General features: G+C 47.8%; 1 protein-coding gene across 1 annotated transcript in view; it reads left to right on the forward strand.

The window, feature by feature from the left end:
• Nucleotides 1-19,345, forward strand: part of LOC140405349 (nck-associated protein 1-like) — a 167,822-nt gene extending 148,477 nt beyond the window's left edge. The window contains exons 26-29 of the mRNA XM_072493647.1: nt 4,167-4,280; nt 10,492-10,601; nt 17,581-17,670; nt 19,156-19,345. Of these exons, the coding sequence (XP_072349748.1) occupies nt 4,167-4,280; nt 10,492-10,601; nt 17,581-17,670; nt 19,156-19,272 (431 nt within the window). The 3' untranslated portion in view covers nt 19,273-19,345. The remainder of the gene's footprint in view (nt 1-4,166; nt 4,281-10,491; nt 10,602-17,580; nt 17,671-19,155) is intronic.
• Nucleotides 19,346-22,004: the final 2,659 nt, after the last annotated feature.

Consider the following 22,004-nt stretch of genomic DNA (forward strand, 5'->3'; position numbering starts at 1 on the left):
CACTCTTAACCCCATAACCCTCGATCCCCTCACTCTTATCCCCATAACCCTCGATCCCCTCACTCTTATCCCCATAACCCTCGATTCCCTCACTCTTATCCCCATAACCCTCGATCCCCTCACTCTTATCCCCATAACCCTCGATCCCCTCACTCTTATCCCCATAACCCTCGATCCCCTCACTCTTATTCCCATAACCCTCGATCCCCTCACTCTTATCCCCATAACCCTCGATCCCCTCACTCTTATCCCCATAACCCTCGATCCCCTCACTCTTATCCCCATAACCCTCGATCCCCTCACTCTTATTCCCATAACCCTCGATTCCCTCACTCTTATCCCCATAACCCTCGATCCCCTCACTCTTATTCCCATAACCCTCGATCCCCTCACTCTTATCCCCATAACCCTCGATCCCCTCACTCTTATCCCCATAACCCTCGATCCCCTTACTCTTATCCCCATAACCCTCGATTCCCTCACTCTTATCCCCATCACCCTCGATCCCCTCACTCTTATCCCCATAACCCTCGATCCCCTCACTCTTATGTTCATAACCCTCGATCCCCTCACTCTTATCCCCATAACCCTCCATCCCCTCACTCTTATTCCCATAACCCTCGATCCCCTCACTCTTATCCCCATAACCCTCGATCCCCTCACTCTTATCCCCATAACCCTCGATCCCCTTACTCTTATCCCCATAACCCTCGATTCCCTCACTCTTATCCCCATAACCCTCGATCCCCTCACTCTTATCCCCATAACCCTCGATCCCCTCACTCTTATGTTCATAACCCTCGATCCCCTCACTCTTATCCCCATAACCCTCCATCCCCTCACTCTTATCCCCATAACCCTCGATCCCCTCACTCTTATCCCCATAACCCTCGATCCCCTCACTCTTATCCCCATAACCCTCGATCCCCTCACTCTTATCCACATAACCCTCGATTCCCTCACTCTTATCCCCATAACCCTCCATCCCCTCACTCTTATTCCCATAACCCTCGATCCCCTCACTCTTATCCCCATAACCCTCGATCCCCTCACTCTTATCCCCATAACCCTCGATCCCCTCACTCTTATCCCCATAACCCTCGATCCCCTCACTCTTATCCCCATAACCCTCGATCCCCTCACTCTTATCCCCATAACCCTCGATCCCCTCACTCTTATCCCCATAACCCTCGATCCCCTCACTCTTATCCCCATAACCCTCGATCCCCTCACTCTTATCCCCATAACCCTCGATTCCCTCACTCTTATCCCCATAACCCTCGATCCCCTCACTCTTATCCCCATAACCCTCGATCCGCTCACTCTTATCCCCATAACCCTCGATCCCCTCACTCTTATCCCCATAACCCTCGATCCCCTTACTCTTATCCCCATAACCCTCGATTCCCTCACTGATTAAAAATCTCAGCTGTGAACATACTTACCGACCCAGCCTCTACAGCTCTCTGAGGTAAAGAATTCCACAGATTCACTCCCCTCTGAGAGAAGAAATTCCTCCTCATCTCTGTGTGAAATGGGTGACCCCCTGACTCTGAGACTCTGCCCTCTGGTCCTGGACTCTCCCACAAGGGGAAACAACCTCTCAGCATCGACCCTGTCAAACCCCCTGAGAATCCGAGATGTCTCAATAAGGTCGCCTCTGGCCAATTGTTATCCCTCAGTCAACACCAGAAGAAAATCACGTTGCTGTGTGTGGGATCTTGCTGTCCGCAAACTGGCTGCCAATTCCCGCCATTGCAACAGTGACGACACTTCAAAAGTGCTTCACTGGCTGGAAAGCTGGAGGTGTCCAGTGCACATGAAAGGCGCTATGTAAATGCAAGTCTCTTTTTTAAAATGTCGACGCGCTATTAATACGATATGAGGAGTGGGACTGAGCTCTGTGCAGCCCAGTGGTAGGTGCGGCAAGATCTGTTAAGCTGTTTTTAAAAAAAAAAAACACCGTCTGCAAACGTACGCGCACACTCCAGCGGGAAGTGTTCTGTTCGCCATCTTGGTAAATGCATTTGTACGCATGCCTCGCAATCACTGCCGGTAAGCAAAGCTGATTATGCTGCCAATCAGCGTGTGGCACTGATATGATGCCAACACTGCCATTTTGGAACTCCACACTCAGCGGCCGAATGGGAAGGAAGCGCTATTCCCAGGAGCTATCAGCTCCTCAGGGATTGGTTGCTGCATTATTATTTCTTCCTGGCTGTTATTGCAATTCTATGTTTTTAGACCTTTACCGTGCTTCACTAAGTTTCAACACTCTGCGAGCAGCACCTTCTTGGTCCAGCCTCTTCTTCGTTCCCCAATGGCCTTGCTCTTTTGGTAACCGAACAGCTTGTGGCCTGACCAGTGGCTTCCAGCCATGGAGAGCCCAGTTAGGCTTCCTCTCGGCAGAGAGCATGACTGGAAGAACATTAGAGGCGATGTAGAACAGGACAAGCTGCTCGAAGAGGGAGGAGGAGGAGAAGTTCTCAGCTGGAGGCTATTTCCGCAAAGTGTCTTTGGGGGAGCAGATCGCTCGGAGACTAGATAGCTCAGGTGCTGGAACACATACTGGCTTCCAGAGTCAGGATGTGAACAAGCTGAGAGTGCAATGGATGCCGGGATTTCGGCCAGCTAATGTTGCATCATGGTTGGTTCCGTGGGTGCGCTGTTGGAAATAGCCAGGCGTTTCATGCTGGGAAGGATGAGCTTCGATGTCTGCACAAAAATTGCCTCCTTGCCCTGCCCCTCAGAGCAGAAGCAAACCATCCCTGAGCAAAAAGTGGGACACAAACAGCTCGGGATGAAGCAGAGCGCACAAAGGAACGACTGAGGTAAGTCGGCTGTGGCAACGAGTGAATGATCAAGTGATCCTGCCTCTTCATTTTCGTCCTGTTTCTCCACTGACTGGGAAGATGCCAGTTCTTGGGGCAAGGACTGGCTTGTGTTGAAGGGAGAGGGGCAAATAAGAACCGTGTGTAGCGTTTCAGTCAGGAGATTGATGGATGAGCTAGGATTGGAATGACAGAAGGAACATTTGATACCAGGTTAACCGAATCATTATTATTTCAGCTCTACTGGTGGCCACAGCATCAGCAATGCTCCTTTTTTGTGTAGGCCGGTGCTGTCTTGTCCGAGGTATTAAAACACGTGGGTGCATTCGTCTAGTGCCAGTTCTTGGCTGCTGCAAGCGACAAGTGTGTCAGTGTCTTAGTGTGTTTGGGGGGTGCAGCTTTCAGAGTTGAATATCTGATGGTGTGTGCCTGCTATGAGAGGTGGGGTTGTGTGAGGGGTTAGTGATGAGGCCCGATGGACAGGGATTGGTTGTTGATGAGTGATGGGAGTTGTAGAGAACTCTGCAGTGGGTGATGCCAGTGGTGCAGTTGGCAGTATATGCCCTTCACTGAGTTAAACTTCTTCATGCCCTCCATCCATGTTCTTGGAGCTATATTCCTGGCCTTGACCTCCACAGCTGTCTCTTGCCTCTGCACTTCCTGAGCAAGTGCCTGAAGGCCCTCTTACGTCCCAGCATATCGACATCTCTCGTCCAGCAAGACCACCACTACAGTGTTGGAAAAGTTTGATGCTCACTCTCCGCTGTGAGTCACTGTTGTACAGAAGTGTTTCAAATGATGTCAGCACCTACAATCGCCACAACTGAACTCAAACCCAAATTCTAACCCTAACCCGAACCCTAACTTTATCTGTAACTCAAATTGTAACTTTCTCCATCACTTGATCACTATGTCTCAAGCCCTATCTGGAGCTCTATCTGGAACCCTAACGTTATCTCTAACTCGGACCGAGTCCCGGACCGTGTGTCGAACCGCATGTCGAACCCCGCCTCGGACCATGCCTCGAACCCCAACCCAAACGCTCCTTCCTTGCACAAGCCATGAGGCTAACTTTAAGTAGTGCTGGGCGGTCAGAATATTGGGTTCCCGGTGCAGGGTGCAGCCAATCAGCAGTTTGCCAGCATGGCGAAACCATGGCAATAGGCAAGCAGCGCAAAGTTGCCACCTTGGCTGCATTTCAATTAAGAGGTGCGGATTAATCACGGTTTGCAATTGCTGCATGGATTTTCATTTTAAACTTGAAGCTGCTTGTGCCCTCCACAGCTGAGATGTCCAAAGTACGAAACCACTAATGATTCTCTTCATTCTTTCCAGACATTTCTGCTGAAGAGGACTATCGACTGACGACACTCCTCATGGTCTATGTGGCAGTCTCCCTCCCTTCTCTCGCCAGTGACCCCATGTCCTTGTATAATCAGGAGCACGAGGGTAAGTCGCAAACTCAGAACATGCAACAATTATATTACAGGCTGGTCTGATCTCTCCTGTGTATTACAGGCTGGTCTGATCTCTCCTGTGTATTACAGGCTGGTCTGATCTCTCCTGTATATTACAGGCTGGTCTGATCTCTCCTGTATATTACAGGCTGGTCTGATCTCTCCTGTATATTACAGGCTGGTCTGATCTCTCCTGTATATTACAGGCTGGTCTGATCTCTCCTGTATATTACAGGCTGGTCTGATCTCTCCTGTATATTACAGGCTGCTCTGATCTCTCCTGTGTATTACAGGCTGGTCTGATCTCTCCTGTGTATTACAGGCTGGTCTGATCTCTCCTGTGTATTACAGGCTGGTCTGATCTCTCCTGTGTATTACAGGCTGGTCTGATCTCTCCTGTATATTACAGGCTGGTCTGATCTCTCCTGTGTATTACAGGCTGGTCTGATCTCTCCTGTGTATTACAGGCTGGTCTGATCTCTCCTGTATATTACAGGCTGGTCTGATCTCTCCTGTGTATTACAGGCTGGTCTGATCTCTCCTGTATATTACAGGCTGGTCTGATCTCTCCTGTGTATTACAGGCTGGTCTGATCTCTCCTGTATATTACAGGCTGGTCTGATCTCTCCTGTATATTACAGGCTGGTCTGATCTCTCCTGTATATTACAGGCTGGTCTGATCTCTCCTGTATATTACAGGCTGGTCTGATCTCTCCTGTATATTACAGGCTGGTCTGATCTCTCCTGTGTATTACAGGCTGGTCTGATCTCTCCTGTGTATTACAGGCTGGTCTGATCTCTCCTGTGTATTACAGGCTGGTCTGATCTCTCCTGTATATTACAGGCTGGTCTGATCTCTCCTGTGTATTACAGGCTGGTCTGATCTCTCCTGTGTATTACAGGCTGGTCTGATCTCTCCTGTGTATTACAGGCTGGTCTGATCTCTCCTGTATATTACAGGCTGGTCTGATCTCTCCTGTGTATTACAGGCTGGTCTGATCTCTCCTGTGTATTACAGGCTGGTCTGATCTCTCCTGTATATTACAGGCTGGTCTGATCTCTCCTGTGTATTACAGGCTGGTCTGATCTCTCCTGTATATTACAGGCTGCTCTGATCTCTCCTGTATATTACAGGCTGCTCTGATCTCTCCTGTATATTACAGGCTGGTCTGATCTCTCCTGTATATTACAGGCTGGTCTGATCTCTCCTGTATATTACAGGCTGGTCTGATCTCTCCTGTATATTACAGGCTGGTCTGATCTCTCCTGTATATTACAGGCTGGTCTGATCTCTCCTGTGTATTACAGGCTGGTCTGATCTCTCCTGTATATTACAGGCTGGTCTGATCTATCCTGTATATTACAGGCTGGTCTGATCTCTCCTGTGTATTACAGGCTGGTCTGATCTCTCCTGTATATTACAGGCTGGTCTGATCTCTCCTGTGTATTACAGGCTGCTCTGATCTCTCCTGTGTATTACAGGCTGGTCTGATCTCTCCTGTATATTACAGGCTGGTCTGATCTCTCCTGTGTATTAAAGGCTGGTCTGATCTCTCCTGTATATTACAGGCTGGTCTGATCTCTCCTGTGTATTACAGGCTGGTCTGATCTCTCCTGTATATTACAGACTGGTCTGATCTCTCCTGTATATTACAGGCTGGTCTGATCTCTCCTGTGTATTACAGGCTGGTCTGATCTCTCCTGTGTATTACAGGCTGCTCTGATCTCTCCTGTGTATTACAGGCTGGTCTGATCTCTCCTGTGTATTACAGGCTGGTCTGATCTCTCCTGTATATTACAGGCTGCCCTGATCTCTCCTGTATATTACAGGCTGCTCTGATCTCTCCTGTATATTACAGGCTGGTCTGATCTCTCCTGTATATTACAGGCTGGTCTGATCTCTCCTGTATATTACAGGCTGCTCTGATCTCTCCTGTGTATTACAGGCTGGTCTGATCTCTCCTGTATATTACAGGCTGGTCTGATCTCTCCTGTGTATTACAGGCTGGTCTGATCTCTCCTGTGTATTACAGGCTGGTCTGATCTCTCCTGTATATTACAGGCTGGTCTGATCTCTCCTGTATATTACAGGCTGGTCTGATCTCTCCTGTATATTACAGGCTGGTCTGATCTCTCCTGTATATTACAGGCTGGTCTGATCTCTCCTGTATATTACAGGCTGGTCTGATCTCTCCTGTATATTACAGGCTGGTCTGATCTCTCCTGTATATTACAGGCTGGTCTGATCTCTCCTGTGTATTACAGGCTGGTCTGATCTCTCCTGTATATTACAGGCTGGTCTGATCTCTCCTGTATATTACAGGCTGGTCTGATCTCGCCTGTGTATTACAGGCTGGTCTGATCTCTCCTGTGTATTACAGGCTGGTCTGATCTCTCCTGTATATTACAGGCTGGTCTGATCTCTCCTGTATATTACAGGCTGGTCTGATCTCTCCTGTATATTACAGGCTGGTCTGATCTCTCCTGTGTATTACAGGCTGGTCTGATCTCTCCTGTATATTACAGGCTGGTCTGATCTCTCCTGTATATTACAGGCTGGTCTGATCTCTCCTGTATATTACAGGCTGGTCTGATCTCTCCTGTGTATTACAGGCTGGTCTGATCTCTCCTGTATATTACAGGCTGGTCTGATCTCTCCTGTATATTACAGGCTGGTCTGATCTCTCCTGTATATTACAGGCTGGTCTGATCTCTCCTGTATATTACAGGCTGGTCTGATCTCTCCTGTGTATTACAGGCTGGTCTGATCTCTCCTGTGTATTACAGGCTGGTCTGATCTCTCCTGTATATTACAGGCTGGTCTGATCTCTCCTGTATATTACAGGCTGGTCTGATCTCTCCTGTATATTACAGGCTGCTCTGATCTCTCCTGTGTATTACAGGCTGCTCTGATCTCTCCTGTATATTACAGGCTGGTCTGATCTCTCCTGTATATTACAGGCTGGTCTGATCTCTCCTGTATATTACAGGCTGGTCTGATCTCTCCTGTGTATTACAGGCTGGTCTGATCTCTCCTGTATATTACAGGCTGGTCTGATCTCTCCTGTATATTACAGGCTGGTCTGATCTCTCCTGTATATTACAGGCTGGTCTGATCTCTCCTGTATATTACAGGCTGGTCTGATCTCTCCTGTATATTACAGGCTGGTCTGATCTCTCCTGTGTATTACAGGCTGGTCTGATCTCTCCTGAATATTACAGGCTGGTCTGATCTCTCCTGTGTATTACAGGCTGGTCTGATCTCTCCTGTATATTACAGGCTGGTCTGATCTCTCCTGTGTATTACAGGCTGGTCTGATCTCTCCTGTGTATTACAGGCTGGTCTGATCTCTCCTGTATATTACAGGCTGGTCTGATCTCTCCTGTGTATTACAGGCTGGTCTGATCTCTCCTGTGTATTACAGGCTGGTCTGATCTCTCCTGTATATTACAGGCTGGTCTGATCTCTCCTGTGTATTACAGGCTGGTCTGATCTCTCCTGTGTATTACAGGCTGGTCTGATCTCTCCTGTATATTACAGGCTGGTCTGATCTCTCCTGTGTATTACAGGCTGGTCTGATCTCTCCTGTATATTACAGGCTGGTCTGATCTCTCCTGTGTATTACAGGCTGGTCTGATCTCTCCTGTATATTACAGGCTGGTCTGATCTCTCCTGTATATTACAGGCTGGTTTGATCTCTCCTGTATATTACAGGCTGGTCTGATCTCTCCTGTGTATTACAGGCTGGTCTGATCTCTCCTGTGTATTACAGGCTGGTCTGATCTCTCCTGTGTATTACAGGCTGGTCTGATCTCTCCTGTGTATTACAGGCTGGTCTGATCTCTCCTGTATATTACAGGCTGGTCTGATCTCTCCTGTGTATTACAGGCTGGTCTGATCTCTCCTGTGTATTACAGGCTGGTCTGATCTCTCCTGTGTATTACAGGCTGGTCTGATCTCTCCTGTATATTACAGGCTGGTCTGATCTCTCCTGTATATTACAGGCTGGTCTGATCTCTCCTGTATATTACAGGCTGGTCTGATCTCTCCTGTATATTACAGGCTGGTCTGATCTCTCCTGTATATTACAGGCTGGTCTGATCTCTCCTGTATATTACAGGCTGGTCTGATCTCTCCTGTATATTACAGGCTGGTCTGATCTCTCCTGTATATTACAGGCTGGTCTGATCTCTCCTGTGTATTACAGGCTGGTCTGATCTCTCCTGTGTATTACAGGCTGGTCTGATCTCTCCTGTGTATTACAGGCTGGTCTGATCTCTCCTGTATATTACAGGCTGGTCTGATCTCTCCTGTGTATTACAGGCTGGTCTGATCTCTCCTGTGTATTACAGGCTGGTCTGATCTCTCCTGTATATTACAGGCTGGTCTGATCTCTCCTGTATATTACAGGCTGGTCTGATCTCTCCTGTATATTACAGGCTGGTCTGATCTCTCCTGTATATTACAGGCTGGTCTGATCTCTCCTGTATATTACAGGCTGGTCTGATCTCTCCTGTGTATTACAGGCTGCTCTGATCTCTCCTGTATATTACAGGCTGGTCTGATCTCTCCTGTGTATTACAGGCTGGTCTGATCTCTCCTGTGTATTACAGGCTGGTCTGATCTCTCCTGTATATTACAGGCTGGTCTGATCTCGCCTGTGTATTACAGGCTGGTCTGATCTCTCCTGTATATTACAGGCTGGTCTGATCTCTCCTGTATATTACAGACTGGTCTGATCTCTCCTGTGTATTACAGGCTGGTCTGATCTCTCCTGTATATTACAGGCTGGTCTGATCTCTCCTGTATATTACAGGCTGCTCTGATCTCTCCTGTATATTACAGGCTGGTCTGATCTCTCCTGTATATTACAGGCTGCTCTGATCTCTCCTGTATATTACAGGCTGGTCTGATCTCTCCTGTATATTACAGGCTGGTCTGATCTCTCCTGTGTATTACAGGCTGGTCTGATCTCTCCTGTATATTACAGGCTGGTCTGATCTCTCCTGTATATTACAGGCTGGTCTGATCTCTCCTGTGTATTACAGGCTGGTCTGATCTCTCCTGTATATTACAGGCTGGTCTGATCTCTCCTGTATATTACAGGCTGGTCTGATCTCTCCTGTATATTACAGGCTGGTCTGATCTCTCCTGTATATTACAGGCTGGTCTGATCTCTCCTGTGTATTACAGGCTGGTCTGATCTCTCCTGTATATTACAGGCTGGTCTGATCTCTCCTGTATATTACAGGCTGGTCTGATCTCTCCTGTATATTACAGGCTGGTCTGATCTCTCCTGTGTATTACAGGCTGCTCTGATCTCTCCTGTATATTACAGGCTGGTCTGATCTCTCCTGTATATTACAGGCTGGTCTGATCTCTCCTGTATATTACAGGCTGGTCTGATCTCGCCTGTGTATTACAGGCTGGTCTGATCTCTCCTGTGTATTACAGGCTGGTCTGATCTCTCCTGTATATTACAGGCTGGTCTGATCTCTCCTGTATATTACAGGCTGGTCTGATCTCTCCTGTGTATTACAGGCTGGTCTGATCTCTCCTGTGTATTACAGGCTGGTCTGATCTCTCCTGTATATTACAGGCTGGTCTGATCTCTCCTGTGTATTACAGGCTGGTCTGATCTCTCCTGTATATTACAGGCTGGTCTGATCTCTCCTGTGTATTACAGGCTGGTCTGATCTCTCCTGTATATTACAGGCTGGTCTGATCTCTCCTGTGTATTACAGGCTGGTCTGATCTCTCCTGTATATTACAGGCTGGTCTGATCTCTCCTGTATATTACAGGCTGGTCTGATCTCTCCTGTATATTACAGGCTGGTCTGATCTCTCCTGTGTATTACAGGCTGGTCTGATCTCTCCTGTATATTACAGGCTGGTCTGATCTCTCCTGTATATTACAGGCTGGTCTGATCTCTCCTGTGTATTACAGGCTGGTCTGATCTCTCCTGTATATTACAGGCTGGTCTGATCTCTCCTGTATATTACAGGCTGGTCTGATCTCTCCTGTATATTACAGGCTGGTCTGATCTCTCCTGTATATTACAGGCTGGTCTGATCTCTCCTGTATATTACAGGCTGGTCTGATCTCTCCTGTATATTACAGGCTGGTCTGATCTCTCCTGTATATTACAGGCTGGTCTGATCTCTCCTGCATATTGAAGCATGTCTTTTATTTTACATTCAGGCCACCGTAACAATATCCACTGTGCAGCCAAAGCCATCAACGAGATTGCAGCTGCCCTCTACACAATTCACAAGAAGGACATTCAACAGCATCTTAAGGAATTCCTTGTGGTCAGTGAATCATTGTCTTTGCAACTATTCTGACATGGAAACGTACACTTGGATTGAAAGTCATGGCTGCGACATGGTAGCACAGTGGTTAGCACTGTGGCTTCACAGCTCCAGGGTCCCAGGTTCGATTCCCAGCTTGGGTCACTGTCTGTGCGGAGTCTGCACGTCCTCCCCGTGTCTGCGTGGGTTTCCTCCGGGTGCTCCGGTTTCCTCCCACAAGTCCCGAAAGACGTGCTGTTGGGTGAATTGGACATTCTGAATTCTCCCTCCGTGTACCCAAACAGGCGCCGGAATGTGGCGACTAGGGGATTCTCACTGTAACTTCATTGCAGTGTTAATGTAAGCCTGCTTGTGACACTAATAAAGATTATTATTATTACAAGCAATAGTACGGGGAAGAAACAAGCTATATAGACACACTCAAACATATATGACTGACGCACATACACCCAAACACACGTGACTTACAGAGACACAAACAAAAACATACACACACACACACAGGCACATTCTCACAAACATCTGCACTCACACAGGCACACAGTTACAGCCATTCACTCACTCACATACACACACACACACACACACAGTTGTTGCACCACCCTGGGCGAGTGTGCGGTCAACTCCAGCCCCATGTGACCTGGAGTCACAACACAAGTGAATTCACCAATAATTCTGAGAAAGATTCACCACATCTCTGACCCTTGGCTGCCCAATAATTACAGTCACCAGGTTTGTAAGTAGAAGCACAATTACTGTTTGTTTATAACCAGAATAATGATGAAATATGCAGTAAGTGCAACTGGATAACAACAAACTAATACCTACTACCCAACTGTCCCACCATCTACCCACACACACACAAGACCGATAAACACAGAGGGGGGGAAAGGGGTAAAAAATAATCAGGATGAAGGTCGAAAGATAAGTCTTTGCTTCTAATGGTGGTTCTTTAACATCCTTTCCTCACAGCACGCTGGCTAATCAAAGATTCTGGTTTACAGCTGGTGATGGTCTTCTTGGCAGAGTTATTCTTTCAGCACATTACTCACAGGCAGCGGGCCTTCTGGAGAGTCACTTTAGTTCTTATCAAGCTGGGCCTTCAGCTCGAGGCTCACACTCGGGCCTATTTATTTCTTCAGACACTTTATCTCACTTCCAACTCGTGGTTTGGATTCAGATCTTTGCAGCCTCCAGAGAACAACCCCCCAGCTTGCTGGAGAGAGAATCCGCTCCCACAGTGGCCTTCTGGAGAGAGTTTAGTTCGATCTTTTTGGAGGGAATTAATTAGAACCGTCCATCCAAGCTGCAGAATCCAAACTGAAACTAAACTGGAACCTTGGGCCTCTGAAAAACATTCCAGTGGGATCAGATCCAATCACCACCTGTTACCGGGCAGAACACAGCCTTTTGGGCCCAGTCCATTGGTCACCAGCCACATCAATCAAGCAGAGCAGGGACAGGAATGGATGTTGCAGGTTCCGGGGTTTAGGTGTTTTAGTAAGCTCAGAGAAGGAGGCAAAAGAGGGGGAGGTGTGGCGCTGCTAGTCAAGAGCAGTATTACGGTGGCGGAGAGGATGCTAGATGGGGACTCTTCTGCCGAGGTAGTATGGGCTGAAGTTAGAAACAGGAAAGGAGAGGTCACCCTGTTGGGAGATTTTTATAGGCCTCCTAATAGTTCTAGGGATGTAGAGGAAAGGATGGCGAAGATGATTCTGGATAAGAGCGAAAGTAACAGGGTAGTTATTATGGGAGACTTTAACTTTCCAAATATTGACTGGAAAAGATATAGTTCGAGTACAATAGATGGGTCGTTTTTTGTACAGTGTGTGCAGGAGGGTTTCCTGAAACAATATGTTGACAGGCCAACAAGAGGCGAGGCCACGTTGGATTTGGTTTTGGGTAATGAACCAGGCCAGGTGTTGGATTTGGAGGTAGGAGAGCACTTTGGGGACAGTGACCACAATTCGGTGACGTTTACGTTAATGATGGAAAGGGATAAGTATACACCGCAGGGCAAGAGTTATAGCTGGGGGAAGGGCAATTATGATGCCATTAGACGTGACTTGGGGGGGATAAGGTGGAGAAGTAGGCTGCAAGTGTTGGGCACACTGGATAAGTGGGGCTTGTTCAAGGATCAGCTACTGCGTGTTCTTGATAAGTATGTACCGGTCAGACAGGGAGGAAGGCGTCGAGCGAGGGAACCGTGGTTTACCAAGGAAGTGGAATCTCTTGTTAAGAGGAAGAAGGAGGCCTATGTGAAGATGAAGTGTGAAGTTTCGGTTGGGGCGATGGATAGTTACAAGGTAGCGAGGAAGGATCTAAAGAGAGAGCTAAGACGAGCAAGGAGGGGACATGAGAAGTATTTGGCAGGAAGGATCAAGGAAAACCCAAAAGCTTTCTATAGGTATGTCAGGAATAAGCGAATGACTAGGGAAAGAGTAGGACCAGTCAAGGACAGGGATGGGAAATTGTGTGTGGAGTCTGAAGAGATAGGCGAGATACTAAATGAATATTTTTCGTCAGTATTCACTCAGGAAAAAGATAATGTTGTGGAGGAGAATGCTGAGCCCCAGGCTAATAGAATAGATGGCATTGAGGTACGTAGGGAAGAGGTGTTGGCAATTCTGGACAGGCTGAAAATAGATAAGTCCCCGGGACCTGATGGGATTTATCCTAGGATTCTATGGGAGGCCAGGGAAGAGATTGCTGGACCTTTGGCTTTGATTTTTATGTCATCATTGGCTACAGGAATAGTGCCAGAGGACTGGAGGACAGCAAATGTGGTCCCTTTGTTCAAAAAGGGGAGCAGAGACAACCCCGGCAACTATAGGCCGGTAAGCCTCACGTCTGTAGTGGGTAAAGTCTTGGAGGGGATTATAAGAGACAAGATTTATAATCATCTAGATAGGAATAATATGATCAGGGATAGTCAGCATGGCTTTGTGAAGGGTAGGTCATGCCTCACAAACCTTATTGAGTTCTTTGAGAAGGTGACTGAACAGGTAGACGAGGGTAGAGCAGTTGATGTGGTGTATATGGATTTCAGCAAAGCGTTTGATAAGGTTCCCCACGGTAGGCTATTGCAAAAAATACGGAGGCTGGGGATTGAGGGTGATTTAGAGATGTGGATCAGAAATTGGCTAGCTGAAAGAAGACAGAGGGTGGTGGTTGATGGGAAATGTTCAGAATGGAGTACAGTCACAAGTGGAGTACCACAAGGATCTGTTCTGGGGCCGTTGCTGTTTGTCATTTTTATCAATGACCTAGAGGAAGGCGCAGAAGGGTGGGTGAGTAAATTTGCAGACGATACTAAAGTCGGTGGTGTTGTCGATAGTGTGGAAGGATGTAGCAGATTACAGAGGGATATAGATAAGCTGCAGAGCTGGGCCGAGAGGTGGCAAATGGAGTTTAATGTAGAGAAGTGTGAGGTGATTCACTTTGGAAGGAATAACAGGAATGCGGAATATTTGGCTAATGGTAAAGTTCTTGAAAGTATGGATGAGCAGAGGGATCTAGGTGTCCATGTACATAGATCCCTGAAAGTTGCCACCCAGGTTGATAGGGTTGTGAAGAAGGCCTATGGAGTGTTGGCCTTTATTGGTAGAGGGATTGAGTTCCGGAGTCGGGAGGTCATGTTGCAGCTGTACAGAACTCTGGTACGGCCGCCTTTGGAGTATTGCGTACAGTTCTGGTCACCGCATTATAGGAAGGACGTGGAGGCTTTGGAGCGGGTGCAGAGGAGATTTACCAGGATGTTGCCTGGTATGGAGGGAAAATCTTATGAGGAAAGGCTGATGGACTTGAGGTTGTTTTTGTTGGAGAGAAGAAGGTTAAGAGGAGACTTAATAGAGGCATACAAAATGATCAGGGGGTTAGATAGGGTGGACAGTGAGAGCCTTCTCCCGCGGATGGATATGGCTGGCACGAGGGGACATAGCTTTAAACTGAGGGGTAATAGATATAGGACAGAGGTCAGAGGTAGGTTCTTTACGCAAAGAGTAGTGAGGCCGTGGAATGCCCTACCTGCTACAGTAGTGAACTCGCCAACATTGAGGGCATTTAAAAGTTTATTGGATAAACATATGGATGATAATGGCATAGTGTAGGTTAGATGGCTTTTGTTTCGGTGCAACATCGTGGGCCGAAGGGCCTGTACTGCGCTGTATCGTTCTATGTTCTATGTTCTATGTTCTAGAGTCATCACTGACACTGGCCAATCAGCAATCACCAGTCTAAGTCAGCACAGCCTTCTGGATCCTTCTGTTAAAGGCACAGGCCGCTTACAGGCTGCTTTGCCTTAAAGTCACGGGTCCATTAACCACCCATAGATCCAAAATGTAACGGCAAATATTTAAAAAAGAGGCAGGACGGGAGTAAACAAGAACAAGCAGGAACAACCAGGAAGGACCCTTACAATAGACACACACATTCACAGGCACACAGTCACAAACAGACAGATACACACACAGTTACAGATACACACTCACTCACATATACACACGCACACACAATTACAGAAACACACACACACACACACAGTCACAAACAGACACACACAGTTACAGATACAGACTCACTCACATACACACACACAGTTACAGGATCACACACACACACGCACAGACTCATAGGCACACAGTCACAAACAGACAGATGCACACACAGTTACAGATACACACTCACTCACATATATACACACACACGCCCAATTACAGAAACACACACACACTCACAGGCACACAGTCACAAACAGACACACACAGACAGATACACACACAGTTACAGATACACACACACACACATATATACACACACACGCCCAATTACAGAAACACACACACACTCACAGGCACACAGTCACAAACAGACACACACAGACAGATACACACACACTCATATACACACACACACACACACAATTACAGAAACACACACACAGTCACAAACAGACACACACAATTACAGAAACACACACAGGCACACACAGTTGCAGATACACACTCACTCACATATACACACACACAATTACAGAAACACACACACACTCACAGGCACACAGTCACAAACAGACACACACAGACAGATACACACACACACTCACATATATACACACACACACACATACAATTACAGGATCACACACACACAGGCACAGACACATAGGCACACAGTTACAGTCACACACAAACCCATACACGCAGTTACACACACACACACACACACACAGTCACAAACAGACACACACAGTTACAGATACACACTCACTCACATACACACACACAGTTACAGGATCACACACACACACGCACAGACTCATAGGCACACAGTCACAAACAGACAGATGCACACACAGTTACAGATACACACTCACTCACATATATACACACACACGCCCAATTACAGAAACACACACACACTCACAGGCACACAGTCACAAACAGACACACACAAACAGACACACACAGACAGATACACACACACTCATACACACACACACACACACACACACACACACACACACACAATTACAGAAACACACACACAGTCACAAACAGACACACACAATTACAGAAACACACACAGGCACACACAGTTGCAGATACACACTCACTCACATATACACACACACAATTACAGAAACACACACACACTCACAGGCACACAGTCACAAACAGACACACACAGACAGATACACACACACTCACATATATACACACACACACATACAATTACAGGATCACACACACACACACACACAGTCACAAACAGACACACACAGTTACAGATACAGACTCACTCACATACACACACACAGTTACAGGATCACACACACACACGCACAGACTCATAGGCACACAGTCACAAACAGACAGATGCCCACACAGTTACAGATACACACACACTCACATATATACACACACACGCCCAATTACAGAAACACACACACACTCACAGGCACACAGTCACAAACAGACACACACACACAGATACACACACACTCATATACACACACACACACACACACACACACACAATTACAGAAACACACACAGTCACAAACAGACACACACAATTACAGAAACACACACAGGCACACACAGTTGCAGATACACACTCACTCACATATACACACACACAATTACAGAAACACACACACACTCACAGGCACACAGTCACAAACAGACACACACAGACAGATACACACACACACTCACATATATACACACACACACACATACAATTACAGGATCACACACACACAGGCACAGACACATAGGCACACAGTTACAGTCACACACAAACCCATACACGCAGTTACACACACACACATACACACACAGGCACACAGTTACACACAAACACATACACACAAACACAGGCACACACAGTTACAGACACACATTCACTCCACCACCTGGAGGTTCCCCTCCAAGTCACTCACCATCCTGACTTGGAAATATATCGGCTGTTCCTTCACTGTCGCTGGGGCAACATCCTGGAACTCCCTCCCTAACAGCACTGTGGGTGTACCTACACCACACAGACTGCAGCGGTTCAAGAAGGCAGCTCACCCCCACCTTCTCAAGGGGCAATAAGGGATGGACACATCCGTAAATTAATTTTTTACAAACTCACACTCACAAACACACTCACACACACACAGACACACAGACACACACACAGACACACACACAGACACACACACAGACACACACAGACACACAGACACACAAGCTAGAAGGACCACTACAGGCTGAATTGCCTCCTTCTGTGCTGTCAGCACTCGATAATTCTACCATCATGTCGATTTCCTCTCAGGTTTAGGGCATTTCTCTTCCCTGAGCTTCAGGAAAATGTTATTGCCGTACAATATTCTCGCTGTCCGAAGGGGATTCTTCCAGGGGAGAGGCTCGTTGTTGACGGCAAGATGAACCTCGGCTGCTCTCATCCCTGTATTTTCTCATTCTCTATTTAGTTCGCCTCCTTGAGTCTATTGCAGATTGGCCAAGAGACGGATAAGCTACTCGTGAAAAACAGAGAATCAATTTATCTCATTCTTCATATGGTAAGTTGAGCCTTTACGTTGTAAGATGCATTAGACCAGAGAGTACTGTTAACTGTGGAACATTCCCCCTACTCTGCTAATCTCTCCGCCTGTGTCCTGCTAAAAGCCTCCGTCCCTGCAATGCGAGCTCTGGTCTCAACTACCCCAAAGCTCCCCCCCCCCCCCCCTTTACACCCTCCACAAACTAAAACTTATCCCAAACTCTTCTGTCCACGTCCTAACTCACAGCAGGACCTTGTCACTCATCGACCCTGTACTCACTGACTCCAGCGTGATCTCCAATTTACAATTCTCAAACTTTTAATCAGACCAGTCCATGGCCTCGCTTGTTCCCATCTCTTTAAATTCCATCTGCCCTATGAAAGCCCAAGGCCATTAATTCCAATTCTCTTCCTGCATGTGGCGGTTGCACGAATGCAGATGTTTGTCTGTTTCCAGCGGGTAATTGCTGGAACAGGTCGCTAGTCTGTCGCCAGAGGCTTATAGCTTTGGAGGGGGGGAAGGCATGGTGGATTGACCATGTTAAATTGTCCCTTAGTGTCCAAAGATGTGCAGGTTAGGTGGATTGGCCATGATAAATTGCCCCTTAGTGCCCAAAGATGTGCAGGTTAGATGGATTGGCCATGTTAAATTGTCCCTTAGTGTCCAGGGATGTGCAGGTTAGATGGATTGGCCATGTTAAATTGTCCCTTAGTGTCCAGGGATGTGCAGGTTAGATGGATTGGCCATGTTAAATTGTCCCTTAGTGTCCAAAGATGTGCAGGTTAGGTGGATTGGCCATGTTAAATTGTCCCTTAGTTTCCAAAGATGTGCAGGTTGGGTGGATTGGCCGTGTTAAATTGTCCCTTATTGTCCCAAGATGTGCAGGTTAGGTGGATTGGCCATGATAAATTGTCCCTTAGTGTCCAAAGATGTACAGGTTAGGTGGATTGGCCATGTTAAATTGACCCTTAGTGTCCAAAGATGTGCAGGTTAGGTGGATTAGCCATGATAAATTGTCCTTAGTGTCCAAAGATGGGCAGGTTAGGTGGATTGGCCGTGTTAAATTGACCCTTAGTGTCCAAAGATGTGCAGGTTAGGTGGATTGGCCATGTTAAATTGTCCCTTAGTGTCCAAAGCTGTACAGGTTAGGTGGATTGGCCATGATAAATTGTCCCTTAGTGTCCAAAGATGTGCAGGTTAGGTGGATTGGCCATGTTAAATTGTCCCTTAGTGTCCAAAGATGTGCAGGTTAGGTGGATTGGCCATGTTAAATTGTTCCTTAGTGTCCAAAGATGTGCAGGTTAGGTGGATTGGCCATGCTAAATTGCCCCTTTGTGTCCAAAGATGTGCAGGTTACGGGGCCAGGCTGGGAATGTGGGCATTGGTCAGGTGCTCATTCAGAGGGTTGGTGCAGACTTGATGGGTCGAATGGCCTCCTTCTGCACTGCAGGGATTCTGTGATTGGTCTCTGTGAAACTAATGTGTGTGATGGTGTTTTCACAGTTAATCGAGGACTCCCCATTCCTGGAAATGGACATGCTTGAACCTTCCTTCCCATACGTTTTGCTGAGGAATGCCTTCCGTGAAGTCTACAGACCAATCCTGATGACCACAGGATAAACATGGACTGGGGGGAGGGGGAGGAGACCTCACACTGTGCTTAATCTTCATGTTGATCTTCAGGGCGGGCTTTGCGGGAGGGAGGGGGGGGTGTTGTGTTTATGGGCAAAGACAGCATCGGGGGGGGGGGGATGGAGTGGCAGAGGGGGGAGAGTTGGAGGGAGGTATGCAGAGGGGAAATTGGGGTAACAGGGAGATATGTGGATCATTGAGCGGGAGAAAGAGGTTTTGGGGGACAGAGGGTGAGTGGGAACATGGGGGCTGTTGGCAGAAATAGAAGGAATGAGGGCAGAGAGTTGGCGGGAGGGGGGGGGGAGCTGAAATTCATCGGTAAAAACCGAGACATTGCATCTGCAGGCTTATTCCAAACTCTTTGGAAGCGGAGCGAATTGTACAAAATTGGAACTCTTTGCTTTGTGTTCCTTCATTCAGGTAGTTGGTTTCTCGGGTGGAGGGAGGGTAGGCAGGTTGTAAATCGGTGAGGCTCAAAGGGCTTGCTTCTAACCATTGTATTGTACGTCTGTCTGAATTATTTTCTGTAATGGCAGTGAATAGGCGGGAAGCCTGTCTCGTCTGCTTGGCGTAGCTCATGCCAATTGCATTGAGGCTGAAGTGCGCAACATCAAGTTGGTTGTAACAGTCGGGCAGTGTGCCAAGGGTGAAAGATGGCAGATTTTTACAGGGGTAGGACGGAGGGTGCCACCTCGGCGAGGTACGAGAGCGGGGTGCCCCTCGCGATATTCCGTCTCTTCCCCGATCTCACCGTCGGATTACACTGGGCAAACAAAAAACTCACTGAATCCTTGGCCTTAAATTGCAAACGTGTACTCGCTGTTTTGCTTCTGGACTTGACGCTCCACAACCTGGTCCGAATGTCTATTAAACAAAAATGATACATTTGATTTTTTGTGTGCATGTACTACTTCAAAAAAGGCTCACTGATTCTCCGATGTTCCAATGCACACTTTATAACAGCGAATACCAGGGCGGATAGCGCCAAGGGTGAGGGGTCAATAATGCTGACGCCAGCCCACCAGAAAACGAAAGGCACGGTAACTGAGCACAGGAATCAGTCCATGCTGTCAAACTGCAGCATCTCAAACAACAACAAGCAAGGCCGAACAGATGCGAAATACCCATTTCCAGGATGTTATCAGACACGCAGAGCCCTGTCATGCCAACTGCTCATGGCAGCCACCAAGAGTGCCAGCAGACGTCACTTGCCACCGTGCCAGGGGCACTCGAGAGTCAAAGAGAAGATGACAACCTCAACCACAGAAACCGGGAGCAATGTGGGTCCAGGGGAAATACATCCAATGTGGGTTCAGGGGAAATACATCCAATGTGGGTCCAGGGGAAATACATCCAATGTGGGTAGAGGGGAAATACATCCAATGTGGGTCCAGGGGGAAAACATCCAATGTGGGTCCAGGGGAAATACATCCAATGTGGGCCCAGGAGAAATGCATCCAATGGTTATCAGACTGTCCTTTCACACTCTGGGACTGGGTACAGTGGGCTCTCACACTGTCCTTTCACACTCTGGGACTGGGCACAGTGGGTTATCACACTGTCCTTTCACACTCTGGGACTGGGTACAGTGGGTTATCGCACTGTCCTTTCACACTCTGGGACGGGGTACAGTAGGTTATCGCACTGTCCTTTCACACTCTGGGACTGGGCACAGTGGGTTATCACACTGTCCTTTCACACTCTGGGACTGGGCACAGTGGGTTATCACACTGTCCTTTCACACTCTGGGACTGGGTACAGTGGGTTATCGCACTGTCCTTTCACACTCTGGGACTGGGTACAGTGTGTTATCGCACTGTCCTTTCACACTCTGGGACTGGGTACAGTGGGTTATCGCACTGTCCTTTCACACTCTGGGACTGGGTACAGTGAGTTATCTCACTGTCCTTTCACACTCTGGGACTGGGCACAGTGGGTTATCGCACTGTCCTTTCACACTCTGGGACTGGGGACAGTGGGTTATCGCACTGTCCTTTCACACTCTGGGACTGGGTACAGTGGGTTATCGCACTGTCCTTTCACACTCTGGGACTGGGTACAGTGGGTTATCGCACTGTCCTTTCACACTCTGGGACTGGGTACAGTGGGTTATCGCACTGTCCTTTCACACTCTGGGACTGGGTACAGTGGGTTATCGCACTGTCCTTTCACACTCTGGGACTGGGTACAGTGGGTTATCGCACTGTCCTTTCACACTCTGGGACTGGGTACAGTGGGTTATCGCACTGTCCTTTCACACTCTGGGACTGGGTACAGTGGGTTATCGCACTGTCCTTTCACACTCTGGGACTGGGTACAGTGGGTTATCGCACTGTCCTTTCACACTCTGGGACTGGGTACAGTGGGTTATCGCACTGTCCTTTCACTCTCTGGGACTGGGTACAGTGGGTTATCGCACTGTCCTTTCACACTCTGGGACTGGGTACAGTGGGTTATCGCACTGTCCTTTCACACTCTGGGACTGGGCACAGTGGGTTATCGCACTGTCCTTTCACACTCTGGGACTGGGCACAGTGGGTTATCGCACTGTCCTTTCACACTCTGGGACTGGGCACAGTGGGTTATCGCACTGTCCTTTCACACTCTGGGACTGGGCACAGTGGGTTATCGCACTGTCCTTTCACACTCTGGGACTGGGCACAGTGGGTTATCGCACTGTCCTTTCACACTCTGGGACTGGGCACAGTGGGTTATCGCAC

This window comes from Scyliorhinus torazame, chromosome X, assembly GCF_047496885.1.
Source record: "Scyliorhinus torazame isolate Kashiwa2021f chromosome X, sScyTor2.1, whole genome shotgun sequence".
NCBI lineage: Eukaryota > Metazoa > Chordata > Chondrichthyes > Carcharhiniformes > Scyliorhinidae > Scyliorhinus > Scyliorhinus torazame.